The 27,909-nt window shown below is 56.0% G+C and overlaps 2 protein-coding genes across 30 annotated transcripts in view; one reads left to right on the top strand and one right to left on the bottom strand.

Moving 5' to 3' along the window:
* The window catches only part of APBA2 (amyloid beta precursor protein binding family A member 2), a 243,651-nt gene extending 220,608 nt beyond the window's left edge, over window positions 1–23,043 (top strand). For all 27 annotated transcript variants that reach the window (XM_084976612.1, XM_084976673.1, XM_084976564.1 and 24 more), the window contains 7 exons: window positions 493–579; window positions 6,298–6,483; window positions 10,270–10,449; window positions 11,346–11,558; window positions 13,086–13,205; window positions 19,181–19,321; window positions 21,890–23,043. In XM_084976612.1, coding sequence (XP_084832738.1) covers window positions 493–579; window positions 6,298–6,483; window positions 10,270–10,449; window positions 11,346–11,558; window positions 13,086–13,205; window positions 19,181–19,321; window positions 21,890–21,961 — 999 coding nt within the window. In that variant the 3' untranslated portion in view covers window positions 21,962–23,043. The remainder of the gene's footprint in view (window positions 1–492; window positions 580–6,297; window positions 6,484–10,269; window positions 10,450–11,345; window positions 11,559–13,085; window positions 13,206–19,180; window positions 19,322–21,889) is intronic.
* A 964-nt stretch (window positions 23,044–24,007) lies between these two features.
* ENTREP2 (endosomal transmembrane epsin interactor 2) overlaps window positions 24,008–27,909 on the bottom strand; it is a 472,203-nt gene continuing 468,301 nt past the window's right edge. For all 3 annotated transcript variants that reach the window (XM_084976733.1, XM_021098812.2, XM_084976745.1), the window contains one exon: window positions 24,008–27,669. In XM_084976733.1, the coding sequence (XP_084832859.1) occupies window positions 27,347–27,669 (323 nt within the window). In that variant the 3' untranslated portion in view covers window positions 24,008–27,346. The remainder of the gene's footprint in view (window positions 27,670–27,909) is intronic.

Here is a 27,909-nt window from a genome sequence, read left to right on the forward strand (position 1 = left end):
TTTGGAAGACTGACTGATGCTGCTGGGGGCTTGACGTGACTGTGGCTTTAAACCAGAAGATAATGCGGATGTGCTAAGCCACACTCTTTGAAAACGTGTTCCTCTTTTCCTGGGGGCCCTTGGAATCTCAAGTCCAAGAATGTAGCTCCAGGAGACAGACCCTGAGTACCCACTGGGTCTGGCAAGGCTTCTCCAGGGGTTGAGGGGCTGCACTTTGCATGCTGTGACACAAGCCCCAGGCATCCGGCCCCCCTTGTGCTTGGCTTCCTGGAAGCGGTCCCCTCCCGCCTTCCCCTACCCTGTGCAGACGCCCCGAGAGCTCACTTAGCTGAGGATGCGCTCGGAGGAGCCCTGCCTTTAGACTCCCATGGCTGCTTCTGCCGCGGAGCTTTTCCCTCTAGGGGCGCTCAGGGTCCTTAGTGAGATCGGCAGGCCTTTGTTTGAGTTAGTTCTTTTTAAAGGTTTGTAACAGTCTGCACCATCCTTTCTTAGAATTCTGAGGGGGATGCCCAGACTCTGACCGAAGTGGACCTCTTCATCTCCACCCAGAGGATCAAGGTGTTAAATGCGGACACACAGGTGAGCCTTGGAAGACGGTCATTTAAAATCTCGTACAGGAGCTCCCAGGAGAGCAAGGTTGAGCTGCAGATTTCCCTCTGGCGGGGTGAGACGGCTGTCCCCGGGACAGTTCCCCCTGAGCTCCTACTGGGGAGCAGAGCAAGCTGGGTGGCAGCAGCCCTGGGCTGGGAGGGGTGAAGCTGGGGATCAGGTCTCTACAGCAGCAATAGGGATGAAGAAGAGACAGGATGAAGGGGAGGCGAGGGGGCGGGCCTGTGTGTGCACCATTGGGATTCTGGAACGGCCTCTTGAGGCCTCTGCATGCCGGCTGGGAAATGGAGCTAGAGGGGGGAATCCTGGTGGCCCTCGGCGCTCCAGCGGGGTGGGTCTAAGATTTTCTACCTGTAGACCCTGTGCCCAGGTTGTGTCTGACCTCAGTTCTGGTCGTCCTTCCTTTACCTGCATCCCTGCAGGAGCCTGCTATTGTGCAGAGACAGGAAACAGACACTCAGCCAGAGAGGAGGTTTTGGGCTGAGGGGTTCAGGTAGATAGCGGGGTGAGGGGGGGAAGGCCCCGGTGGGGCTGCTGCCTGAGACTTGCCCTGTGGAAGGGAGGGAGGCAGCCATGGAAAGAGAGGGGGAGGGCCCTCCTTACTCTGGGGATAGGTGAGACATTGGGTGATGGTCCCCTCACTCCTTGCCATGGACAAGTGATCTATGTGGTGACACTAGGCGGGTGGGCAGCTGGTTCCCCAGCACCCTTTGCCTGAGGGTGTTAGCGTCCAGCTGTGACCTTGCTGGGGTTGATTACAACATTGGAAATGCAAAATGGTGATTTTCTAATTATGTCATGCTTCTGACTTCTACCATCTGACGGGTGCTTCTGTGCAGAAGAGCTGCTTTTTCTTTTCTCCTCTTTTTCTCTCTCTCTTTTCACTGTGGACTCATGGATTTTTTTTTTTTTTTTTAAGCTTGTGTTATAATCCATTACCACTGTGATTCTTTCTGGTGCTCAAATTATCTCAGATGTGGCCAGAGACCCTCCTACTGAGCCCTGTGTCATCCTGGCATCCTGCCTTCAGTCTCTGAGCATGTCCTTCTTCCTGAGACAGTGAGGTGTTCTGAGCCCCCTTTGCACTCCCTGCCCCAGTCCTGGAACCAGCCATCTCTTTGGAGCCCTGGTTCCTTGCCGTGAGGAGTGACGCACAGAAACAGAGACGCAGGTGCTGGCTGTACCCATTGTTGCGGGCGGGGGTGTGTGTGGGCATTGACCCTGGGCCCTTGAAATGAACAGAGCTGGACAATAAGTTTTTAAAATCCAAGAGTTCATGTATACATGCCTCCTATTCAAGACCAGTACCAGAGGGTCCTGCCCCCTTTCCATCCCCACCCTCATCGCACAGTGTAGACTTCAGGGTCCCAACTCCCTCCCTGTGTTTTTTCATTTCCTGTCTCCTGGAATTGAAGCTGCTTCTTTGAATTTGCAATTCAGCATATAGACCGTGCAAATGGCTGGGCTCTGAGAGGAGCACAGGAGGGCTCTTAGGTATCGGCTGAGCTGACTGTCACCTCTCGGGCCCAGTGGGCAGGAAGACTTGACATTCGGAGACAGAGGAGGCAGCAGGTATGTCTTAGAGCTGGAGTGGCCCCATGACATGCCTCCTGCCAAGCCCCTTCCAGCCTAGCCCGCTATCCAGGCCCTTGGCACATCCCACTGTGGGCAGCAGAGGCCTCCTTCCTCCTCAGAGGTCCGTCCCCATGTCTAGGCCTGTGCTTCGTTCCATTGATCTTTGTGTCCAGCTGCTCTGCCCCCCTTCATGGGGCCTTGCACTTGGCAAGAACTCAGGGAGTCACCCAATGGGTCAGGTGTAGGACACATCACAGCCTTGGGCTTTGTTTCCTGATCTTTTGTAGGCAAATCATCTGGATTAGTACCTCCCTCCCACTTCTCTAGCCCCCATCTTTCATCCACTGCCTGTCAAGGTCCCAAAGGCCACCCTGGGTTCAGGAAGTTGATAAGAGGCCTCACAGGATTTGGCATATAGCCATACTCATGGCTGTGCTTTACTGCCGCACCAGGATGTGGAGCAAAACCAGTGAAGGAGAAGCTGCGTGGGGCTGAGCTCAGGGGAACCTGGAGTCCTCCCCCTGTGGGGTCACGCAGGATGAGCTTAAGTTCCCAGCCACAAGCTGTGACAGTGTGTGTGAAGTGTAGGCTGTTGGGGAAGCTCAAGGGCATCAGCGCCTGAGGTCTTCACCAGGGCTGTTTACACAGGCACCTGTTCTGTGGGCATCAAAGTCCAGACTCTGGAAAGTAAGTAGGGCTCAGGCTGGACCACTCTGCCTGCCGGGTGCCTTACACATCGTGAGCTATTCTCATCAGGTCTCATGGCAGAAGCCCTCCTGAGACCCAGGTTCCCAGGCCAGACAAGGGCCTCCTGCGGGCAGCTGTTCTGAGAACGGCGTAAGGCCTGCTGTGCCAGCCTGCCTCTGCACAGCCTATGGTCCCTCAGTTGCTGCAACCCTGGGCCTGAAAGCTGGGCCCGAAAGCTGGGCCCATCTCTGAGGACCTGAGGTCTTGGACAAGTTTCTGAACATGTTGGAGCCTGGGTGATTCTCAGAGGAAAGCCTCATGTTAGGTCTCTCGAGGGCTGGTGAGGGAGCTGAGAGCAGGGCTCACTGTGCAGCCACCACTCTTCACTCCATCCTTTGCTTCTTTTGAGTCTCTGGTGGCTGAACAGGACCCACAGATAAGATATTGGCTCACAAGAATGGACAAAGCCAGAGGCCAGGATCTCCATTGCCTGCTTGTTTAAGTTGGACTTCAACCTGGATGGGCTTCCCATCCCACTGGCCACAGCATTGTGGCCACATCATGACGCAGCTGCTGCCGGGTGCCCACCTCCCAGGTACAGAGCAGGGCCATGCCACAATGCTAGCTCTTTGCCCCACTGAACTTTTCCTGCAGCTCTGCTTTCTCAAAGTCAGTTCTTGAGCTCTCTCCCAGAGTCTTGGCCACATCACAACAACATGAACCTCCCACCTTCCCATTCCCACGGAATGAGGGCTCTGTTACTGTCTGTCCAAAGGGCCTGGGGCTCCTCTCCTTTCACCTCTAGTGCTCCTGCCATAGTTCTGTGCCCTTACACTCTGCAGAGAGCTGGCTGGGCCCCCAGAGTCACAGCTTCTGCCCTGGGGACCATGTAAGACCCTCCAGTGTCTGCTGGAGGTACCTCATGGTGCCCCAGTCTCTATAAACAGGAGACCTCAGAGACCCCTTTGTGGACTGCCCCAGGGACATGCTTCTGGTGACTCAGATCTGGTGCGGAGGGGACACTCCCCTGATCTCAGTCAGATGTCCCAAGAAAGCCAGAGGCCACCTAGGGCTCAGGTACACAGCCAAGGGTGGGCCAGCTGTGCCAGGCCAGGGAAGGGGCAGAGAGAGGATGACATCATGGACCAGGACAGGGCCCTCTACACGCATCCACTCATCTCAACTTGGTGAGAGACAAGCCCATCACAGTCCTTGCAGCCACATTTGTAGTCTCCGAGGGTCAGCCTAGGGTCCTCCCTCTTCTCTGGTTGAACCTCTGCTTGTCCGAGGTATTCATAGGATGTTTTCATTTCTGGCTTCCCAGTGGAAAGCCCCAGTCCCATTGGGATGCCCCAGCCCAGTAATCTCTCCTCTCTTTGCATTTATGTGGTCGGCTGCCCTGAGCCTTGCTTTCTGTTCATCTCCTCCCCTTCCCAGCATAACTGGTGCATCTGCACAGATGGGGTTCCCTGCTTGGAAGTCCTCATTCCTCAGGGGAGCAGCTCTGCCTGGGTCTGCTCCCCAGCCCAGGGAGAGTCCTTTCTGCCTATCCCCTCGGTGGAGCCTACAGAGGGGCGTGAGGGCTGATGACCTGGTCCTAAAACTGCTTAGCAGGGAGCAGCCCTCCTGTGGGTTGGCAGTCAAAGTCCCACTGTCCTCTGGGTCCTGTCCCCCTTACGTGAATAGACCTGGAGTCGGGAGGGAGAACTTGGGGTGTTTTTACACACGGTTGGGAAATGGGTCTGGTGGAATCACTCTTTCCTCCTTCCATGATGGAATACTGATGGCACTTCCTTGCTTATGGTGTCTTGAGTTGGAGCCCTCTGTATGGGGGGAGGCCAGGGCTGGTGGGGGTGGCAGGCCAAGGAACCTGCCATTTCATTGGCTGCCCCACGTGGGAGAGCCCATTCCCTGCTTCCTCCTGCATGTCCTGGAATCTCTCAGCTGGCCGTGGGGAGAGGGAAGATGGCACAGGGTTAGTGGAGGTGGGCGGCATGGCTCTCCCTGCACATGAACTGACCGAGCCCTGCCCTCCTTGGGCTTTGGGATCACTGGGGGTAAGGAGAACATAGCTGGGAAGTTGGGTCAGGAAAGTTCTATGATCTGTGGTCTGGCCACCTGGCTGAGGTGTTTGGGGTGACTTGTCCAGTCGTGGGCAGTGTAAGTAGCTTGAGAGCGTGCTCTGAGGCAGTCCAGGATGAATTGGAAGAGAGCGGTGGCAGGAAAGTGGTTTGACTAAAAGATGAAAAGTGCGGCAGAGGGTCTGGGAGGTGGGAACAGATGGGGATACCTAGGATGCTACAGACAAGTGGCAGACAGCCTTCATCTGTGGGGAAGGGGCCCCTGTCATTGGTGTGAGCTCAGAGCTGGGGCAGAAGGGCATTTCTGACACCTGAGGGTTGAAGCAGGTGTTTCTAAAAGTGGCCAGAAATCAAGAGATGCTGAAGAGCCACCCCCTGCTGTGTCCCTTCTTGGAAGGTGGCTCTTGTGGTGATAAACCATTTCCACAGCCTTGCCAGAAAACTCATCGGCTCCAGGAAGGCTAGTGTGGGGCCATGTCTGCTGCAGAAGTGGATTCTGTGAGGAAAAAGGGCAGCAGGGTTGCTGAAATGCCCAGTTTTCTTTTGCGGAAAGAGAAAGAAGGTATATAGGACCAACTGATTATGTTCCTAGAGCCTCTGAGTGCAGCCTTGTTAGGTAGGTGTCCTGGACACCATGCTCAGTGGAAATTTCTGTCAGGGCAGAAGCCATCAAGAGTAATGGACCTGCCATGGCCCGAAGGGCTTGAAAGGCTGAGAAGACTTGTGGATCAGAGTCAGGCGAGCTGCCTCCATGTCACTGCATCCCGGCCTGAGCCTAGGCTGCTTGGGCTCCCTGGGATGAACCCATCCCTGGAAAATGTTAGCTCTGAAGCCTTCCTCCTCTGCGTGGCAGGCTATCTGGGCCAGGCTCCCTCCTTGAAGGGAAGGCACTCTCTCCAAAGCCACAGATGGCCTCTGATTGGGTGCAGGCGGGCCGCAGCATGTGACAGGCTGCTGAGCTTCCCTGCATAGGACCAAGAGCTCCACCCAGCATCAGGCCTCCACAATTGTCACTTTGGAAGCCTTGGAGCTAAGGTGAAGGCAGGTCACCTTGACTGTGGATCACCTCCCTAAAAGCTCTGTTCACTGGGGCAATGGCTCTCCCCAGGGGGGACTTTGTCCCTCTGGATGTTTGGCCACAGTTGGAGACCTTGGTGGTTGTCACAACTTGGGAAGAAGGTGAGTAGAGGCCAGGGATGCGTTCAAAGTCCTACAGTGCACAGGACAGCCCTCCCAGCACAGAGGTCCAGCTCCAAAAATCAGGAGTGTCAAGGTTGAGCACCCCCAAATCAGCTATTTTAAGGGCTTGCTCCCCATAACGTGGCCCTTGTGCCTCCCCCGACAGGAGACCATGATGGACCACGCCCTGCGCACCATCTCCTACATCGCAGACATCGGAAACATCGTGGTGCTGATGGCCAGGCGCCGCATGCCGAGGTCGGCCTCTCAGGACTGTATCGAGACCACCCCTGGGGCCCAGGAGGGGAGGAAGCAGTACAAGATGATCTGCCACGTGTTCGAGTCCGAGGACGTAAGTAAGCGCAGGCGCGATGTTCCTTCCGAGGGCCCAGGCCCACTGGGGCTATAAATCCCAGGCCCTTCAGAAACCCAGTGTCAGCTGGAGGTCCTGTGCACCATTGCAGGAATGGAAGCAATGGCATTACCATAAGTTTGCAGAGACTGTGAACACAGCTCCATGTTGCTTCATGAAGTAAGTTCTTCAAGAGCTATTGATAAATGGAACCATAGGAGTTCCCTGGTGGCTCAGTAGGTTAAGGGTCTGGCATTGTCACTGCTATGGTTCTGGTCACTGTTGCTGTGGCTCAGTTTCCATCCCTGGTCTGGGAATTTCCACATGCTGTAGGCGCAGCCAAAAAGAAAAAGATAAAATGGAAGCATGGTTCAATATATGGAGGGAGCTCTCTAACAAGGTCCTTTAGCAAAAACTTCGTTCTCCCCAAAATAGCCCTTGACTGACTTTTTTTGTTGTTCACACTCACGCATGTCAGGGTTTCAAACCGAGAGGCACTTCTGCTTTTGCTCACGGCCACCTCAGTCCACACAAGCTAGAAAACACAGCGGACTCTTGGACAACACGGGTTTGAGCTGCGTGGGTCCACTTAAGGGTAGACCTCGTCAGTAGTAGATACTACATGTGACCGAGTTGCCTGAATCTGCAGATCCTGAACTGCAACACAGAGGAATCGTAGCTATGAAGGGCTGAGTATAAGGTAGACACAGATTTTTTTTTTTTTTTTAGACTATGAAGAGTGTGCATCCCTAACTCCCGTTTTGTTCAAGGATCAGCTGTAATTCTGAAGTTTAAAATACTGCAGAGTCACTAAACACTTTGACTCTTTCCTTAAATGGGATGAGAGCATCTTTCTGAGCCTGGAAGAGGCGGAAAGGGACTGAAGAAGGGAGCTCCACCCCTCTGCTCCCCACACCCCCCAAAGGCAGATCTTACCCAGGATGCCCCAGGAGGCAGCCACTGATCTGTTCCTATGATGTCACCAGGCTAAGGTTTTAAAAACTTCTCTCTCCTCCATGGACACTGGGAAAGGGCATTCTCCTTCACCAAAGGACTTCAGGATGTGTCAGGGGCCTGGAGCAATGGGAAGGGTCCCACTGTTTTCGGGTTTGAATGCAGGGTGGGTGGAGGCAGTGATCTTCTTGCTAAGAAGTTGAAGTCAACCACGAGTGCTTTGAAGCAATGACATTTATTTATTTATTTATTTATTTATTTATTTATTTATTTATTTATTGCTTTTTAGAGCCATACCCATAGCATATGGAGGTTCCCAGGCTAGGGGTCTAATCGGAACTACAGCTGTTGGCCTACTCCACAGCCACAGCAATGCAGGATCCGAGCTGCATCTGTGACCTACACCACAGCTCACGGCAACACCAGATCCTTAACCCACTGAGTGAGGCCACGGATCGAACCTGCAACTTCATGGTTCCTGGTTGGATCCATTTCCACTGTGCCACGACAGGAACTCCAAGCAATGACACATTTATAGGAGAAGAGATTTAAATGTGGACCCACTGGTGCACACGTGTGCTCCTTTCCCCATGAAACATACAGACGTGTGTGGACACTGGCACAGGCATTTTTGTGTGCCTCACGGCTAGAGGAGGTCTCAGAGACCTGGTGTTGGGGGAATGTGATGGGCCTGGAGAAGGGCTGCTGTGATGGGTGGGGTGCGGTGGGAAGCAGGTCAAGTTGCAGAGGGTGACAGTCTGGTAAGGGGAGCAGGAAGGAGCCCTGAGGTACCAGCCGTGTCCTGAGTGCTTAGGTGGCCTTGGTTTCTCAATTCCGTGGGAGAGAAAGCTGAGAGCAAAGGCAGGAGTGGATGGGGCTCCAGGTGGTCTTTGACGGCTTGAGGGAAAGACCAGTGGGAGGGGTGTGAATGGGACAGAGCTGCTGCCCGGAGAGTCAGACCCTGATGCCAGGTGGTGGCTCCCCCAAGTTGGTTGCTAGTGTGAGTGAGGGATCCAAGAGTCTGGTGAGAGCAGAGTGGAGCACCTGGAGGAAATGGAAGGTGGCCTTAAGGGTCATGATGGCCCCCTCAGAGTCTCTTTTTCCCCCCCTTTAAGGTGGATACTGGTGTGGATGAGCTGCAGAAATGAAAGTCCTGGGGGCTGGGCAACTTCCTCTCCCCTCCTTCACCCACACACAGAGGCCACCTCTGAGTGCGCACCTCTGATGCCAGCCCCTTGGGGGAGGCTCCCCCAGAGTCTGCTCGGGACTGTCCCCAGCCAGGGTAGGAGGGATGCCAGGACGCCGGGCAGATGGGGGTATGGGAGACTGCAGCTTGCAACTGGTGGGAAGACACTGGACTGCAACCCACGGAGCCCAGGCATGGACAGCCTCGGCCCCCAGGTAGTGGGCAGTGGGCGGAGTGAGGGGAATAGAGCGATGCTCTCACACACTCTTCCCAGCCAGGGAACAGATGGACCCAGAAGCCTGGGGGCAGCAGGTGGTGGCAAACTCTAGACCTCAGTGGGGCAAGGCAGGTCCAGCTCTCTGGGGTGTCCTGTGCCTCTACCCCAAACACTTGGATCAGCTTCCTCCCAGAAGCTCCAACCCCCAGCTTCCATAACTCCCCAACCCAAGCCCTGCTGTGGTCTGGGCCAGTGGTGCCACCTGGTGGCCTCAGGGCTCCATGCCTGGTCCTCCTTCAGCGAGCAACCAGACTGCCAAGAGGCTGCTCCTGGGTGTGGGCAGGGCTCCGTCCTGCAAGTGGACACAGGCTTCCCTCCTGCAGACTGTTTGGGGCCCAGTTGGGGAGGGCTGTCCAGTCGGTACTGTTTAAAGGAAGGACTCTGGCCTTGGCCTCTGTTACCCGGCCCAGCCCTTTCTTTCACAAGGGCTTTTTCATTTGCAGCCTGTGAATTGTGCAGCATGTAGAGTGAAGTGGGCTTTAGGTCAAACCCCTTGATTCCACCTGTTTGCAGGTCCTGTTGACCCAAGGTTTGCTGGGGGCACCTGTGCAGAGGCCCCTTTTTGGCAACAGGGAGGTAGAGGGTAAATGGGTACTGGAGCCTCTGTGGCCTGGGGCTGAGGGATCACTGGGGGTCCCACTGCTTCTCTTGGACTGCCCAGCTGCCATTCACCTGACTCGTCCCGAGAGCTGGGTCTTAGCCCTTGTTTCCCGCCATCCTTATCTGTGCACCAGCAGGTGGCACATAAGCCCCATGTCCAGGCCTCTGCAGTGTCAGAGATTCAGTAGAGTCCATAGATGTGGTCCTGTTGAAATAGAAAGAAGTGATTGCTCCATGATTTGCCCTGTGCTGGTGTCCCTGAGGCCCCATGCTTCTTGGCCTCAGTCTGGTGCCTCCCCACAAAAGTGGCTGGCCACACACCCTGCCTCCCTGGCTGGATGGGTCTTATTGCTGCTGAGAGATAAAGGCTTGATGGATGGCTAACAGTCTCTGTGATGCTCCCCAGAGGACACTTCCAGTCTGTGTTTGGAATAAGATGGGTGGAAAGCAAATACGGTGTAGTCACCAGTGAAAGCAGCAAAACTATGATAGGTAGCAAGTAATTCATAACATCCCCAGACATTATTGGAATCTGTTCTTAGTCTTAGGATGTCTAAGACTTATGGCAGCTGGGGTTGGGTCGGGCGGGGGCAGCAGGCCCTGATGGGTCCAAGGCAGCACCCCCACAGAGACCCACAGTGGCATGTGGGTGGGAGATAGCTCTCTCAGGACCCAGGCCGCGGTCTCTCTGCTGCTTCCCTTATTGAAGCCCAGGCAGGGGCCCCTTGCAGGCTGTGCCCTCCTCTCCAGTGGGCACCCCTCCCCACAGGCTCAGCTGATCGCCCAGTCCATCGGCCAGGCCTTCAGCGTGGCCTACCAGGAATTCCTGCGGGCCAACGGCATCAACCCTGAGGACCTGAGCCAGAAGGAGTACAGTGACATCATCAACACCCAGGAAATGTACAACGACGACCTCATCCACTTCTCCAACTCAGAGAACTGCAAGGAGGTGGGCGGTTCTGTGCGGGAACTTCTCATGCATCTCGGCGGAGGGGTGGGGCACTCTAGACCTTCCTGGATGGGCACAGTCCCCTGAAACGCTGCCCAGATGTCCCTCTCCTCCTGCCATCAGAGCAGAGCACTTGTGTGTGTTGTGTGTGAAATGAGGTGTCCTTGTAACAAAGAGGCTGATGACAGTCTTAATGACCTTGAGAATGCGCCTTGTAGTGCTGCTGTTAGACAGTGCTCAGCTCCTGGGAGGTGTTTCTGAAAAGCATGTGGGAGGCACCTTTGAAACTGAGGACTTGGATGCTCTGCCCAGGGGAGTTAGGAAGCTGAGAGTAGTGGAGGCCTTGGCTGGTGCCAGTGGGCTGCTTAGGGGTGACTAGAAAGTTCTTCTGAGTCAAGAGAGCAAATCCCTGGGTGTAGCCTGTACCCTCACAGCTTGTCAGTGAGTGACAAGCTGTGATCCTGGCTGTTACTGAATGAATGAAGGACAGGCAGCTTTCTTAGAGTGACTCCTTAGGCGGAGAGAAAATAGAAGGCCTTTTCTAGACAAGAGCGGAGGCTGGGGCAGGGTTTGTGTCTGGCCTCAGAACATTCCTCTGGCCTCCATGGGTTTGGGAGCCTCCATGGGTTTGGGAGTGGTAAAGGAGCGGGAGCCAGGACACTGGGGTCAGTCTGAGGCTGGGGAAGTTGATGCTGGCGGGGAGGGGAGGGAGTCTCTGCTCTGATTCCCAAGGGTGGGTCCAAGGAGGGCTTGGGAGCCAGAGCTGGGCATGGCCAGGGGGGCAGTGGGCAGCACCAAGGGCCCAGGGTCAGGCCGATCCTTCCTCAGGTGCTGGGCAGAGGCCTGGTGCTCAGCCCCCATCTCGGGTGCCTCTTACTCTGCCAATTTCCTTGCAGCTGCAGCTGGAGAAGCACAAGGGAGAGATCCTGGGCGTGGTGGTGGTGGAGTCGGGCTGGGGCTCCATCTTGCCCACAGTGATCCTGGCCAACATGATGAATGGCGGCCCGGCTGCCCGCTCGGGGAAGCTGAGCATCGGCGACCAGATCATGTCCATTAATGGCACCAGCCTGGTAGGGCTGCCCCTCGCCACCTGCCAGGGCATCATCAAGGTGGGTGCACAGAGCCATTCCTTGCTTTATCCTTGCTGCTTGGAAAACTCCACTGACCCATGAGGAAGCTGAGCCCAGAGAGCCCCACCCAGTGACTTTGAACCCAAGACTGTACCCAGTCACTGACCTCAGAGAGAGACCTGGGCTGCCCCTTACTAGGGGTGGGGGGTGGGAGAGGGGATGTCTGCTCTCACTGAGCCCAATCCTGAGCCATGCTGACCCCAGGTGAGGGCTAAGGACCTGTACAGGTCAGGTGACCAGCTTGTCCTGGTTTGCCTGGAAGCCTGGGATGTTCACAGGGGAGCACTGACCATTCCACCTCTTGAGAAAAGTGCAAGGTTGGTCACCCTGCACTCGTCTGAGCAGGGAGGCTGCTTGGACCATCTGACCCAAGTGTGAAGCTTTGGGAGGTGCCAAGCTGCCTGTCCCTGGAGAGGGTTGCACAGAGGGGACACAAACAGGTGGGCCTCGGGGCCTCCATGCCAAGGGAGAGCCCCAGGCAGAAGGATCAGGCAAGGGAATCCAGACAGAGGGCCAGATTTCGGAGGGGTGTCCTGCAGCTTGTTGCCTCCCGCCCTTCGGGGGTCTCAGTGCCAGAAGATACACCTAGATGAAGGGCTCTCCTGAAGCCAGGACACTTATGAGCTGACGTCTGGATGGGGACCCAATGCGTATTGTGTAGCTAGGCAGACAGACAGACAGATGAGGAAGAGGCCTCAATGAGGGGGTGCCAGAAGCTTGGCCAGCCAGGACCTGCCTTCTGAGGGCTGCAACTCCAAGTCCACTTTCCCACCTGGGCTCAGATGGGGTCATGTCTGTATGTGATATGTGTGTGTGTGTGTGTGTGTGTGTGTGTGCATGTGCACGCCTGGCCAGAGGAACTCCCCTGCAGTGGCAGCCACGTTCAAGCTGCCCCCCCTCCTCCAGCTAACCCCAAGACCCTGGTCGGCAGCATCCACTGTCCTCCGGGGCCAAGGTTGCCCTGAGCTCCAGCTGGCCTGTCTTGGTGCAGACACCAGAGCCTCCCACTGGCAGATTTCCACTGAGGGACCATGCTATGTTCTCACCCCACCCTTAGTGCAAGAGTCCATCACCCGAAACATTTTGTTTTGAGAAAGATGCCCCCACAGTCTTTCCAAACAAGAGGTCCTCCTGCACTCAGCGTGGCCAGGGCCCTTCCATAAACCACTGAGGGTGACCCCACTGTCACCTGTTGGTTGTACACAGAGGTGCTCAGAGCCTGGCCTCTGGCCCCAGGGCAGGGAGTGCAGCTTGTTTCCGCCCAGGTTGAAGAGCCCAGTGGGCCACAGCTCAAACTGCCACCTAGGATGCCCAGCCCCTGCATCCAGTTAGGGTGATGCCTGCACCCATGCCTAGATGGACACTGGGACTGAGAGGGGCATGCCTGCCTGGCTTGTCCCCTGCCCAGGCTCTGCCCTGCCACCACCTCAGCCTCAGCCCCACCTGTGAGGTTGTCCTCACAGTGGTATCTCAGACCCACCGGGTCCTCCCATTCATGCCCTGCAGGGTCTGAAGAACCAGACACAGGTGAAGCTCAACATCGTCAGCTGTCCTCCGGTCACCACCGTCCTCATCAAGCGGCCAGACCTCAAGTACCAGCTGGGCTTCAGCGTGCAGAATGGAATCGTGAGTTCAGCCCTTGGGGGGCCTGATGTGGGGAGCTGGGGGACAGCCCTCTGTCCCCTGGCCCTGGAACTATTCCTACGACAGGGCAGGTCCTGGTGGGCAGGCATGGCTGCCAGCAGGGCAGTCCTGGGCGGGGAGGGTGGGCCAGTGTGTGGTTGTGGAATCCCTCCTTCCAGCCCTGCCCTCAGCACCCTCATCCCTGTGATGGTTATTCTCTGCAGACCCTACTCTGCAGTGTTTGCAGGAACCCTTCTCACCCCTGCTGTCAGCACGTGCAGCCAATGGCAGCGTCGGACTCACTCATTCATTTGCTAGGGCATACTTGCTGCTGTAGAATCTACTGCCCAGATCTCAGCGTGCTGAGGGCTGATTTCACACTCAGGTCACAGTCCAGTGTGGGAGGGGTCCCCAGGCATACCCTCCCCCAGGGGTTGTCTGTGTCTGGCTGGCAGCTTCTGGGAGGCAGGGACATAGACATGGTTCATGCCATTTCTGCCCATATCCATGTGGCCAGACAGAGCTCAGGCACAGGCCCTATAATACACAGGGCTGGCCAGGAAGGTGGTCCAGCTGGTGCCCAAGATGAAGAGGGAGGGGGTGCGCATGTATCCAAAGCTGGTGTTGGCTGTGCTTTCCCAGCTCTGTGACACTGGGCAAGTCACTTAATCCTGTCTGGGCTTCCCCTCAAAAGGTGACTATAAAGACTGAGAAAATTGGGAGTTCCCGTCATGGCTCAGTGGTAACGAACCTGACTAGTATCCTTGAGGTCGTGGGTTCAATCCCTGGCCTCACTCAATGGATTAATGCCATGAGCTGTGGTGTAGGTAGCAGATGTGGCTCGGATCCTTTGTTGCTCTGGCTGTGGTGTAGCCCGGAAGCTACAGTTCTCTAGCCTGGGAACTTCCATATGCCTCAGGTACAGCCTTAAAAAGACAAAAAGACCAAAAAAAAAAAAAAAAAAAAAAAAAAAAAGATTGAGAAAATCCATAAAGCACACCAGTCCTAGATTCTACAGACGAAAGGCCCCTTGGCACTTGCGCCCAAGCATGCGGACCCAGCCAGGCTCTCTGTTCCTCCTTAGGACTTCTTAGGACATGGCATCTGTCCCAGGAGCTAGCCCATTGGTGGTCTGGCTGGCACTGCCATGCCCCGCCGCTCTGCACACACATGTGTCCTGGGCTGTGCAGGAAATCGCCCAGGGTCCCTCCCAGCAGCTGCTTGAGCACTGCGTGGCCATCCTGAGCCACCAAGTAGGGCCTGCCTGGTTGCCATCCATGGACACCTCCCTCCCTGGGGTGGGGGCAAGTAGATGATGGGGAGGGCAGCCCCTGAGAGGGGCCCTGCTTGTGAGGCCCTGAAGGCTGCACCTGCCCTGCTCAGCAGCCTTGTAGGGCCCAGGATCTCCCTCCTGCATGGCTCCAGGGAGCTCACTGTCCTCTCCACTCAGCCTAAAAGCCAGGTGGGCCTGGTTCGTGGTCTTTGTCTGTGAGATGAAGCCTCTGTCCCACTGTGAACCCACAGGGGCCCAGCGTGATGCGTCAGGGCTGGCTTTCTGATCAAGGACCAGCTCCTGAATGGTGGTCAGTGGGTTCTGCCTATTCTTGGGGCCTGTGCGCCCAGGACAGCCCCGATGGTGCCCTTCCTCTTAACACTTTCCTCTTGTCAGATCATTTTAATCCTCACCATAGCTCAAGGAGGAACACAGAGACGAGTAAGGAAGCTGGGGCCCAGAGAGGTTTAGTAACTTGCCCCAGGTCACACAGCTGGGTGAGACTGTGGGAACTGTGGTGGGAAAGGGGGTGGGGGATAGAAGGAAGAGGAGGGCTCTGCTTGGAGTTTTCTGGAGGCTAGATTCAGGGGAGCAGGAAGGGGAGGGGAGGCCATCAGGGAAGCAGAGGATCGGAAAAGCCCAGGTTGCTTGAGCTGAGGCCCTGAGCCTCCTCTCTTAGAGTCAGGGGAAGGGAGGCAGGCACAGTGTGCATCCCTGGGGAGGTGCAGGAGGGGTCTCTGGGTGGGGAGGAGGGAGTTCCTGGGTTGCTGTGAGTGGCTGGGAGCCAGAGGGCAGTGAGGAGGGCAGTGGGGGCTTCCCAAAGATTGGGGGGTGGGGTTCAGGGTAGTGGCCGATCTGGGGCTTGGAGCTGGGGAAAAATAATACCCAATTCTGAAGACAGCATTCCCAGGCTGGATTAGTGGCCGAGAGGCTCTAGGAGGCTTCCTTGCCCTGAGAGCACCCGAGCGGCCATGACTGGAGAGCCCTCGGCCTCCACTCACCTGACCTTGTGGGCGGTCTCGTGTGTCAGCTCCCCTGCAAACCCACTGCAGTTTTCTGCCTGATGATTCCGGAAACATTGCCTGTGGCAGGTGCCGGCTTGCATATACAGGGTGAGCAGTTGGATGAAATATGTCCCAGCACTGGGGGTGACAGGTAAATCCAGGTGCTGTCTGGTAAGAGGTGACAGGGAGGGGCCCTCTGCGCTGCTCTCAGTGTGCGCCTCCTGTGCATATGTTTTTGGTGGGGGTGCCAGCCCGAGCCTGGCTTCACAGATCTCTGCATAGCTTGTCTTTTCTCTAGGACAAGTGGCCCCACATGGCTGAGAAGCTGGATTACTGTGTGGAATCTGCTTCTCCCACCCCTTTTTCTTTTAGCCCTGACTCTCGCCTAGGGAGCAACTAGGGGTGGGGAGCTGCTTTTGTTTTTTAAGTTGCCCTAAAATCCAGTTAACGTAAAATGTACCCTCTCAACCATTTCCCAGTGTGCAGTTAGGTAGCGTTAAGTACAACCAATCCCAAGAACTGTTTCCGTCAGCAAAACTGAAACTCTGCTCCTGTGAACATTAGCTTCCCATTCCTGCTCTCTGGGCTCCTGGTAACCATCAGGCTACTTTCTGTCCCTATGAATTTGAATATAACACACTTTAGACAAGTAGAATCATAAGTTTTTGTGCATTTATGCCTGGTCTTTTTCACTCAGCACAATGTCCTCAAGGTTCATCCATGTTGTGGTGTGTCAGGATTTCCCTTTTTGGGGGCACACCCATGACACGTGGAAGTTCCCGGGTCAAACCTGAGCCACAGTGGTAACCAAGGCCACAGTAGTGACAATGCCACATCCTTAACCCGTGGAGCCAGGAAGGAATTCCAGGATTTCCTTCCTTTTTAAAGCCAAATAAGATGTCCTTGGTTGTCCATTCATCCAGTGGTGGACAGACACTCATCTTGGTTGCTGTGAACGTGGGTGTGCAGGACATCTTTCTCCAGTCTGACAAGTTCCACTGCTGCAAACTCATAGGCCCCCTAGGACATCTGTCTGGGATGCCAGTCCATCTGTCTGTCAGTTCTAGGAACCAGGAAACCCACCCACAAATCAGGAAAGGCCACCCACAGTCAAGCTCTTCCTGCAGACCTGGGTCTTCCCTAGGAATGGTGTCTGTGCGCTTGTCCAGTTAGGGAAGGTTTCACCTGTTACCATGTCACAGGTGAGGATACAGGAACAAGGAGGTGACGGGACTTGCCCCAAGCTCCCCACTGGGCGGTGGCATGGTGGACATTGTACCTGTGGCCAGATGTTGTGGAGACACGTCCACTGCCTATGTTGGATGTGGGTGCCTGATGTCAGGGTGTCATCAGTGAGCACATGCATGGATTTGGTGGCATTTGTGAGCCATGTGTGCAGAGGCTAACATGTTTGTATCCAGGGTCCAGGGTGTCAGTAACCAAGCAACAGAAGTGCCTACAAGGCCCTGACAGTGGTGGTTTCTGTCACAGCCCGTCACCCTTTCCTCCTGCTGGGACTTGCAGGGCCCTCTGAGCCCACAGACCACACAGCTGAATTCCCCCACGTCCCTGGAAGACTCTGCCAACATCTGAGTTAGTCCTGCACAAGTGCTTTTCCCATTTTCAGCTTCATTATGCCCAAAGTACAATGCAGTTGTTTGCAGATAAGCCCTGACTGACCCAGTTAATGCTCCTTCTAAATGGATCCCTCCTCTCTGTTCCCACAACATTGTTCAAAAAATCAAGACACCTCCATCTGGGAGACACCAGTCTTCCTCCTGAGAGGTGCATCCTGAGAAATTAGAGCAGCCCGAGGCCCCAGTTCTAGGAGACGAGCTTCATTTGGGAAGGCCTGCACCCACCGCCACCCCCCTGTGTGTGTGTGTGTGTGTGTGTGTGTGTGTATGTGTATATGTATGCACACGCCCACACAGTGCCCTCCCCTCAGCACTTCCTGCTCCCCTCTGTTCCCCAGATTCCAGCTGAGGTTCCCTGCCAGGGTCTGAGTCCATCTTCCCACCGGCTCTCTCATAAGGTGCAAAGCCACTTGTTTTCTCTCCCTGCCCCTTCTCCTTTACCTTCTTCCCCGGAATCTCCACCCCCAGGGACAAGGAAGCTGCCACTGGGGATTTAAGGGGACAGCACCTGCTGTAGGGTGTGCCAGCACCTGGAGCTCCTGGGCCCTGCCTGATACCTGCCAGGTTATCCTGAAGCACCTTGGGCACAAAATGCCCTTAACCAGGGGTGGAGTGGGGGGAATAAAGGTTAATCCTTAATGCTGCATGGAGTGTTGGGGCAGTCAGGTAAGCAGAGCCGTCTTGGAGCAGGATGGGTGCTCCCCTTTTGAAAAATGGGACCAGCCTGCTTCTCTTTCTCTGCCCACCTTGGCTGAGTCCTCTCTGGCCCGAGTGCCTGGGATCCAGGACTGCCGTAGGAGTGGCCTTGAGGCTGTGACATCAGTCTGCTCCTATGTCTACTTCCAAAAAGAGAGGCGCCCTGAGGGCAGGGAGGGACCCTGAGGGCTTTAGGCATTGCACCGGGATTTATGCAAACACACAAAATGGTTCTGGAAAGATCTGTGTCGTTTGTGTCAGGACAAAACTCACAAAGTGATGGGTGGAGGGTCCTGTGATGGGGCCAGGGCCAGCCTGAGGTCTGTGACCTTGTAGCCTATCTCAGTCTTAAAAAGTTACCAGCCCTGTGCTGAGGGAGATTTGGGGCAGGCAGGGGTTGGGGGAGTGGTCCTGTCTGGAGGTGGGACAGTCAGCCCCCAGCTATGGAGCAGCTTGGCTGGGGCTTGGGGAGGAAAGGAAGAGGCTGTGACCCAGGCAGCAGCCCAGTGAGGGTGAGGGCGGTGGCGTGCAGCACAGGCCGGGAGGGGAGTGCTCTAGGGGCTGGATGGTGGGATTGAAAGAACATTGAGGTGCTAGGCAGGGTGGACGGGGGAGCCCTCCAGTGGCGGGTGTGGTTGCTCAGGAAGCCACAGCCCCAGGGACGTTGCCGTCTGACCGGGCCTGCCTCTGTCCTTGTGCTGGGGGTGGATTAGTCACCACAGCCCTGGAAATGGCCCTCCCCTCCTGCCCTTTTCTGCCTCAAGCTTTCATCCCTTCCCTCCCACGGCTGCCCGAGGGCCCCAGGGAGCCCCTGGGAGCCACCAGGGGCAGCTGGCCTTGCAGCTCTCCACGGGCTGGGCTGCTCTCCCTCCCTGATGTCTGCGTAGACTTTACCATGTAGATAACCAGTCTTTGTGGGCCTCACACACATAGGGGCTGCGATCATCTCCCCAAACTTTCCACGTGTCAGCTATTGCAATTGCTGCCTCTCCACGGGGACAGTGACTTTCTTCACCTGAAAGAGGAGCAGAGTGGCTTGGGGAGAGTCTCCCAGAATGGACATTACCTGTGCACACCTGCAGACCTCCACACTTCCCACCCAGGAACTGAGACCCCTGGGAAGGCTGGGCGGCAGATTCCACCTGGAGGGGTGGGTTTGAGGGTCCAGAGGGTCTCCCACAGCCATTTTCCAACATGTTTCAAATCATAAACCTCCCTGTTCATGAGGAGCGGACAGCGGGTCAGAATGTCTGTCCTGGGGGCCTTCTCCCTCCAGGTGATTGGTTCTCCTCCCGTGTTTGGGGGCAGAAGGAGCCTGGTGGGCATGGTGGGAACTCTGTGCTGACCCCGACCCCTGTGTCTCCTTAGATCTGCAGCCTCATGCGCGGGGGCATCGCAGAGCGGGGTGGCGTCCGAGTTGGCCACCGCATCATTGAGATCAACGGGCAAAGCGTGGTGGCCACCGCCCACGAGAAGATTGTCCAGGCATTGTCCAACTCGGTTGGAGAGGTGAGAGGTCGCTTCCTGAAGCTGGAACTGGGCTTTCAGGACCCCAGGGACCATCTGTTTCCATGACTGACATCTAAACCCCAAGGGTGTGAAAGAGGTGCTAGGAGAGCCACAGGAAACCCTGGAGCAAAACCCCCCTTCTCAGGAGAGCCTGGCTCTGCAGGGACTTCCACGTCTGCTGGCTGGTGTGCTCCCGCTGGACCTCTGTGACCCCGCCTCCAGGGGCTGCATCAGCTGAGCCAGGCTGTGTCTCCCTCTGGGGAGCCTGTGGCCGGCAGGGTTCAGCATCCCCTTCTCGCTTGGTTGACTGTACAGCTGACTGGCAGGGGAGGGTGGTAGGCAGGACTCCTCTTCTCTGGAAATGGACTGTGTGTGATCAGGGCAGGATCCCTGCCAGGTTACCAGGCTCTGGCCAGGCATAGTGAGGATGCCCCCATCCCTGCCTGCCATCCTCCTACACTGCCCCCTCCCACTCTGCCTGCTTAACCCTGCCTCCTCTTCCCCTTCCTTCTGGCCTCAGGGTGATACCGGTGTGAGGATGGACGAGAGTGTCTGGGGGAGGGCTCAGGAGTGAGGAGGGCACCTCAAGGTGAGAAGTTTCTGGGGTGGGGGCCAGCACAGTGCTGGGAAGAAGGCCTCCCTGTGTGAATCAGGTCTCTCCGGGAGAAGCCTGGGTGACAGCAGCACAGAAAAGGCAGAGTGAGACAGAGCTAAAGAGGTGGGTGGCACTGGGGAGAGCTGGAAAGGCAGGTGCTGGGCTGTGGAGTTGAGGTTTGATTTTGAGGGTAGTAGGAGCCCCAGGGGCTGTGGCTCAGGTCGTGGGCCATGGGGAGGACAGGGTGTGGCTTACTCTTTGCAGCCTAAGGGGTAAGATGAGCTGGGTGGGTGGGGTGCTGTCTCCTGAAGGGCCTTCAGATCATGTCCAGTCAGGTCACATCTCCTGGGGACATGCTGGCCTGCTCAGCGTGTAGTGAAACTCCCAGGGTTGGGGGAGGAGGCCTACTTGCTCCTACATGGGTGGTGCCAGACAGCTGGCTCTCAGGAGGGAGAGGGGCCAGGTGGGTGCAGTGAGCCTCCTTTTGCAAATGGTTTCCAAGAAAGGAAAATCCAGTTTTCCTAAGTAGATGCTTCGAAGGCCACCCCACTGGGGTGATCAGCTTCACACCACCCAGGGAATCAGTCAGGTAGGCCAGCCGGCCTGGGAGCAGGGGGAAAGTTTCCAACTCAGACCTGAGATGAATTGATGATATTCACAGAGGCTCCAATACTGGCTGAGGGTGTGAGAAGCCTTTCAGCCTGGCTGAACCTCACACTCGACTGGCTGGTTCTGGGAAGTGAAAGTGTCTGCCTGCATTTTCCATCATCCCTGAGCATGTTTGGAAAATCAGTCCCTGATAAAAAAGATTTGGTGTTTTGATGGGCCTTAGGGGTGGGTTTCAGATTGAGGAATTATAGTGATTGGAAAAAGCCATCCCAGGCTGACAAAGGCACTAGCAGCTAAATTGATCAAACAGATCCTGGTGTTGGGGGCAGGCGGGGAGTCTGTGTGACGAGAAAATGTATCTGCAAGATTGGCCTGTCTGGGTTGGTTAGATGAGGCCTGAGACCTGCTTCCCCAGGGAAGGGCAGGCCTGGAGGGAGGGGCGGCTGCACCCCTGGCTTCCTCTCCCTGGGCACTGGAGGCCTGCAGCTGACCTCCTGGAGCCACAGCCCTCACACAGGGACCTGAGCATGGCTGAGTCCTGGGCTGGCCCTGCAGAGCAGAGTGCTAAGAGGACAGCAGATGTAGAGCCTGGGCCTGGTGGGAATGGGGGCTTGCGCTCTGCCCAGCTGGCCTCCCTGGGGGGCTGTCTCTGTGCCTTGTTTGTGCACGCAGCCTCCTTGGCACCAGGGAGTGAGGTCAGGCCCCAAAGGCTCATTTGCTAACTGATCCTCAAAGGCTGGGGGGCTCAAGTCCCCCCACCCCTGCCCCGACACACATGCCTGTAGGTATGAGACTCTAGTTCTCCTTGTCGAGGCACAGCTCAAATCTTTCATTTTCTCAGGAGGCCTGGGCACCTCAGCCTATCCTTAGCTCAGGGGGCAAACTGTAGTCACAGTCAACAGTTCAGGAGCTCTCTGGTGGCCCTGAGTTAAGGATCTGGTGTTGTCACTGCTGTGGCTTGGGTCCCTGCTGTGGGTGGTGCAATTTTGATCCCTGACCTGGAAGCTTCTGCATGCCATGGGGCAGCCAAAAACAAAAACAAAGGCCAGTTTTCTCACCCCTGGTTATCAGTTTGAGCTGAAGGGAAAACCAGCACTTGACCTTGTGTAAAACCCCCAAAGACCTGGATGGGGAGCCCAGGTGACACTCCACAAAGTCAGAAATGCTTTCTAACTTGCCATCCAGGGTGGTGACCACAGGCAGACCATTCTTCCTTCCGTCTGAATGCTGGTACTTTACACAGGGAGCTCTCTGGGGGGTTGTGCATCCAGCTGGCCTGGGCAGTGCTTGTTTCTGGTGGTGCTCAGAGGGGAGGGATGGAGAGAGGTGGAGAAGGCTGGTTCAGCCCCTTTCTCTCTTGGCAGATCCACATGAAGACCATGCCTGCCGCCATGTTCAGGCTCCTCACAGGCCAGGAGACCCCGCTCTACATCTAGGCCACCCACCGCACCCCAAGGAGCGGGAGCCAGACCCGGGACCTGACCCCTGACCCCACCGCCCACCTAAGGACACTGGCTCCCCTGAAGGGCACGCCCTCACCACCCACTTTTTTTTTTGGACTCAAAGGGGTATGTCTTCATCCAAGGAGGGTCACAAGAACCAATCTTTGTAGAACAGTCAAGTATTTTGCCGCATTCTGACTTTTCTCATTGCAACGGACAAGGGTTTCTTTGTACCCCTGTGTGGTGTGGAGCCGTGGAGGGTGAATGTGGGTGCCTCTGGATGCGGCCGTGCAGGGAGCCCCTCGAGGACGGTGAGCTCCTGGGGGGCAGCAGCGATGGCCCCACCCTTGGCTGGGGCTCCGGGGTCCTGCAGGGAGGGCATCCCGACAGCCCGGATGGCTGCCTCCCAGGGTAGCCGGCTCTCAGGATGTGACTGGTCATTGAAGTTGGGGACCACGTGATGTATTTCCCGAGAAAGGAGACATCCTTCAGTTCAATAAAGGATGATGGCCACAACCTCAAAACTCCATATTTATTTAGACAGTATCACCGTTTTGACTTTTATTTGACAGCAAGCTGTTCTTCAGACATTAGGATTTTCCAATGACCCTGTGACCACACCTGCTGCCCTGTGCTCGCCTGTCCACTGGTCCCTGGATGCCCTGGGGCACCCTCCCCTACAGGTGGCCCTCTGGTTACTATCTGTCTACATATACGCATCCACATGCGTGCTCCCCCCTCAGAAACCAGCCCCACACCGGAACCCTGGACGCCTGCCGTTCCTGGGGTGACTGCGGCATCCGGGCACCGTCTCTGTGAGCAGTGTTCCAGTGTGTGTAGATCAAGTGCAACGTAGTCTAGTTCCGCTCAGCAAGCTCAGTGTTCACCGACGTCATTTTGTCTGGAAGTCTCTTTCTCTGGCCCAGGCCTCGAAGAATACACTGTGACTTAAGAAGCCTTACCATGCAGTAACTAAGCTTTAGGATCACTGGACCTGAGGGTGACCTGTGTGTTGCATGCAGCCGACCTTAGGAAGACTCGCTAATACCACTAATAAACCTGAGGTCATGACGGAAGGCTGTCCGTGTGCCTGGTTTGTTGAGAGAAGCGGCCGCTCAGCTTTCCTCTAACTCCGCGCCTTACAACCTGGCTCTGGGAAGCGGCCTCCCTGTGGGGTCTGGGGGGCTGAAAGCCCCAGGCCCGCCCCACCTGCCCCATCCCCAGAGGAGACAGGCTTCTGACCAGTGGATAAGGGAGAGGCAGAACCTCGGGCTTCTCCTGGTTTAGACTGAAATCACCTCTGGGAGGGGGTGCATGGGTAAAACAGAAAGCTGACCCACCTGTAGCAATGGCTCCTTACCTGTGGGGGGCCTCTGCAGCCTGTGTAATAGCAGACTTGGCAGCATTCCCATCACGGACTGTGGCCCTGGTGCCCCTGGTGTGGGGAGGCGGGGCAAGCATGGGCTTTTGTTAGAAGCCTGGGTGTTTGTGCCAGCATGTTAGGGGGACCATGGACAAGCAGGCCCCTCTCTGGCCGGCCCACACGGGTCCCTGCTGCATGCTGTGAGCTATCGGCCACAGGGGGCCCACACCCTGGGGTCATGAGAAGGAACAGCACAGGTGTGAGAAGTAGTGGGAAGGGGCCTTGGCTTCAGGGAGCCCTGCAGTGCCCAGAGAAGCGGCCGCTCAGAGGCAGATGGTCAGGAGAGGGAGTCCATGGCTAGCAAATGACAGGGGGGTAGGTATCCCATCAAACGATGTACATTTAAAAAGTCAAAATTAAAGAGAGCTTTAAGCCAGGGACCTTAATTCTTCCCAGAAGCTGGAGAGATGTATGGAGAGACAGCTATGGGCCACCAGCATTGGTGGGACCCACACGTGTCTGGGTGTCTGCCTCCTCCCCCTCATGCCCCCAGGGCCTAATCATCTCCAGAAAGATATTAGGAAACACAGCTGGGTGTCCTCGCTCAGCACCTGGTCACCAGTGGTGCACACGGCTCTCAGCCTCTGCCTGTCCCAGTTAGACCTCAGAGACGCAGAGGCCAGAAATAGTTTTTATTAAAACACTGATCATTAGGAAAACACCTTGAGGTACAATAAATAAATACAACCTTCCAGTTGTACAAAGAGGCTTGAAAACAATTTCCTATAAATTCTGCCTTAATAGCAGCATCCGTGAATCAATACAGCTGAAGGGGAGAAAAAACATCCATTTGAAATTAGCCTCCTTTTACGTGGTTTGTTACAAGCACTAAATTCGTATCATTTCCAGCTGAAGGATAAGCTCCCCTCTATTTGCCAGAGTCAGGATCCTCAGTATCCTTGTGACCCCCCAGACAGGGGTCCAATGGCAGTGTCCACACAGACTCTGGCCCGTGCTGTGTTGGCCCCTTTTGGGGCAGGGGCAGGGGCAGGGGCAGGGGCAGCCCTGTACTCAGCTTCCAGCAGCCCGTCACCCTTGCCTGCCTATGTGTTAACAAGAGTAGGGGGAGGAGTTCCTGCTGTGGCACACTGGGATCAGTGTCATCTCTGCAGAGCCAGGGCACAGGTTTGATCCTCAGCCTGGTACAGTGGGTTAAGGATTCAGCGTTACAGTAGCCATGGCTCAGATTTGATCCCCAGCCCAGCAACACCATTTACCAAGGGGCAGCCAGAAAAGAAAAAAAAAAAAAAAAAAAACAAGTGGAGAGAACAGAGCCGAGAGGGCGAGGATGCACCAGCAGTGGAAAGAAAGTAGCTTCCCCTTGGCCGCGTGCCTACACGGTCTGGGGCTCAGAGTACTCGCTGCTGGGGCTCCTGGTTCCCGAGCAGAGTGGGGTTAAGGTAGGTACCAGGACTGGAGAGTTTGGGTTCCGGTCCATTCCCAGGCACCTCTCTCTTCCTGGGACCTTTCCTTGAATCCAGGAGCCTGGGCCCTGCTGGAACCAATGTGGGCCATCCAGGGCCCTCAGAAGGGGGGCAGAAAGTTCAAGTCCAGGACTAGAGAACTGGGTACAGTTTTCCCATCCTCAAGATAGAGTTGCTGTGAGAGCAAGTACAAAACTGAGCGTGAGAAGGTTTGTGAGAGCTGGGCCCTTGAGAACGTTAGGAAGATGGGCTTTGGGCCAGAGCATCCACCTGCACCAAGGTGGAGACACAGGCTGTGGCTGGTGCCCGGAGGCAGAAGACACTGTCCTCCTGCAATGAGAGGAGGCTAAGGACACACAGCACCAGGCCAGGCCTCCCAGAGGTCACGCACCCACTGCACAGTAACAATTCTGATGCCTGTTACATGGGGAGCTTCGAGGGTGGGTCCCACTGGAGCAGCAGCCACATCTGAGTGAGACCTGAAGGCTTAGCCCAGGGACCCAGCTGTGTGAGCCCCCAAACCTGATAGCCTCCTTGCCACACAGGTGACACCCCCGCAGCCTGCTAAGCTCCAGCTGCCACCCCAGAGACCCTGATACAGGGGTGCCAGGCCCCATTCATGCTTTGCTGGGAGGCTCAGGGGAGGTTACCTAGGAAAATCATCAATTAACTTTACCTTCAAGGACATTTGCTTGTAGTGGAGAGTGGGGTTGGAGGAGACTTCAAAAGCCCTCAGTTGAATTACAGAATAGATTTCCCATTTATAGTCTGGATAAAGTGCTTCTGGGATGTCTCGAGTGGAAAAATTCTGGCTGTCATCACAAGGCCTGACTTATACTTGTCCAGCTCTCACCTCTGGGAGGCAGTGACCAGTCATAACAGTGAAGCAAAGCGTTCATAGATGGCTGTCACCACAGGCTTCCCACCTCAGTTTCCAGGGGCTCCTCGGGGTATCTGGGCTGGAAACATCCTCTCCCCTGCTCCCAATCACATGCACACCCCAGCATGTGGGTTACAATGAGGTGTGGCCCGTGGGCTGCTGGGCACCCAGCAGTGGTGGGCACTGTCCAGCCCTTCCCCTGCACACCCCATGTCAGGCTCTGGCTCTTGGTTGAGAACACGATCACTAGCCACAGTTCAAGATAGCATAGTACAGGTTTCCCCATGGCTGAACAGCACTGCTCCAGGGCTCTTGCTGGGAAGCAGCTGCTGCCGACGTTGCCAGAACAAGGAGGGCTGGGAGGCCAAGGAGGTTGAAGATGCCCAAGCTGCCATTGCCAAGGAGGTGTCCACACACCCAGCTCAGGGGGGTTTAGAGAAAGAAGTGATTGACAACCTGCATCTTCCAAAGCAGGTGTGGCTGCTGCCACCCGGCTGGGGAAGGGGCTGCTCTGGGTCATCAGAGAGAGATCCTTTGAGGCCAACCTGGCGAGGGCAGATGCGGCGGGAGCCCCCTCAAGCTGCTACAGGTGCTTACTGCTATGTGGCAGATAACCACTGAAAGTGCTCCGTGCAGAGCCACTCCTGACAGCAGAGGGAGTTCCTGTTGTGGCTCAGCAATAACAAACCCAACTAGTATCTATGAGGATTCAGGTTGATCCCTGGCCTTGCTCAGTGGGTTAAGGATCTGGCATTGCCATGAGCTGTGGTATGGGTGGCAGATGCGGCTCGGATCTGGTGTTGGTGGCTGTGGCGTAGGCCAGCAGCTGTATCTCCAATTTGACCCCTGGCCTGGGAAACTCCATATGCTGTGGGTGCAGCCCTAAAAATCAGAAAAATAAAAGAGAGAGAGAGGGAGAGAAACAGTGGAGAGACAGCCAGAGGAAGCAGGGAAGTTGTCCTGGGGCGGAGGAGGCGGGGGGGCGGGGGCAGGTGGGAGAGGATGTCTGGGAGATGAGGTGACAGGTCCCACAAGGCCTCTCGCCACACCCGTCTGCCTCCCAGGATGGCCAGGCCACTGTGGAGTCCCGCATTGGTTGTATATTTGTTCACACAGTGGCCCTGTCGCACTGCAGGCATAAGGCTGGGCCCAGGCTGCCATCTGTGCTAGAACTACTTATTTAAAGTCGCATCTGAGACAGGGCTGATCATGGGGTGACACAAACCGCAAGAAAAAAATGGGCTTCTTGCTTTTTTCCTCCTCCAGCTCCTTAAACACTAAACTAAACCAGTGGCGGCGGGGGTGGGGGGGGGGCGCAGAGGTGTGGTGGTGAATCCTGCTCTTTGAGGCCCAAATTTTAAAGATATTTAACGTTTCTTTAGCTACATGAGTGTCCCGTCACGAGGTTCCTGTCACGTGCTACTTCAAGGTGCCACATGCCTGACAAAGCTACGGAATTCACCACGGACGTGACAGTCATTGGCTGTATTACTGCAATAGGTAGGAAAACAGCCTATGGGATCCCCGTGGAGGAGGGGACAGCCCTCCCCGCCTGACCCACCCTGGGCAGCGGCCTCTCCCCGCCGCCCTGCGCCCCCAGGGGGGCCTGTGGCACCAGGCCTGTCTGTGTGCACGTCCAGACCTGAGGGTCTTCACAGCTGGTCAAGGACACAGGCGCTGAGGACGGCCTCCTCCACAGGGCACTCCTCTGAGGGGACAGCCGCACAGGCCGAGCCCACCACATGCCGCACCTCGGCGGGAAGGGAGCAGCTTGAGTGTTCCAAGAACTTAGCCACCAAAACCCTGGTGTCCGCGTAGGCCTTGCTGTCCACTAAGGAGTGCAGCTGCTCTTTGGAGACTGTCTGTAGGGGCTCTGGCTTGAACCGGTGGTCTGTTTTCCAGGAGTCTGGTTCCCCAGGGGGTGAAAGCTGGTGCCGATAGGCCCAAGCAGCCGTGACAGAGTGAGACAGAGAAGCTAAAAATCAAGGGGAAAGGCAAAATCTGAAAACAACCGACACAAAACAGAAGGCAGAGGGCCAATAAATTCTTTGAAAAGCAAGTATGCTTGGGATAAGCTTTCTGCTGGGATTTCCAGGTTCCCAGACTGGCCCTTGAAGCCCTGAGTTGAGCCTGCATTAACCTAGAAGGGCTGCAGCATCGTGGAGGCAAAGGGCTGGAGGCAAAGGGCTGGAGATGGGAAGATGAGATTCAAAGC

The sequence above is a fragment of the Sus scrofa genome, chromosome 1 (assembly GCF_054392235.1).
Source record: "Sus scrofa isolate SSC_HxYL_T2T_F1_AM1 chromosome 1, Sscrofa_HxYL_maternal_Yorkshire_Landrace_v2.0, whole genome shotgun sequence".
NCBI classification, from domain to species: domain Eukaryota; kingdom Metazoa; phylum Chordata; class Mammalia; order Artiodactyla; family Suidae; genus Sus; species Sus scrofa.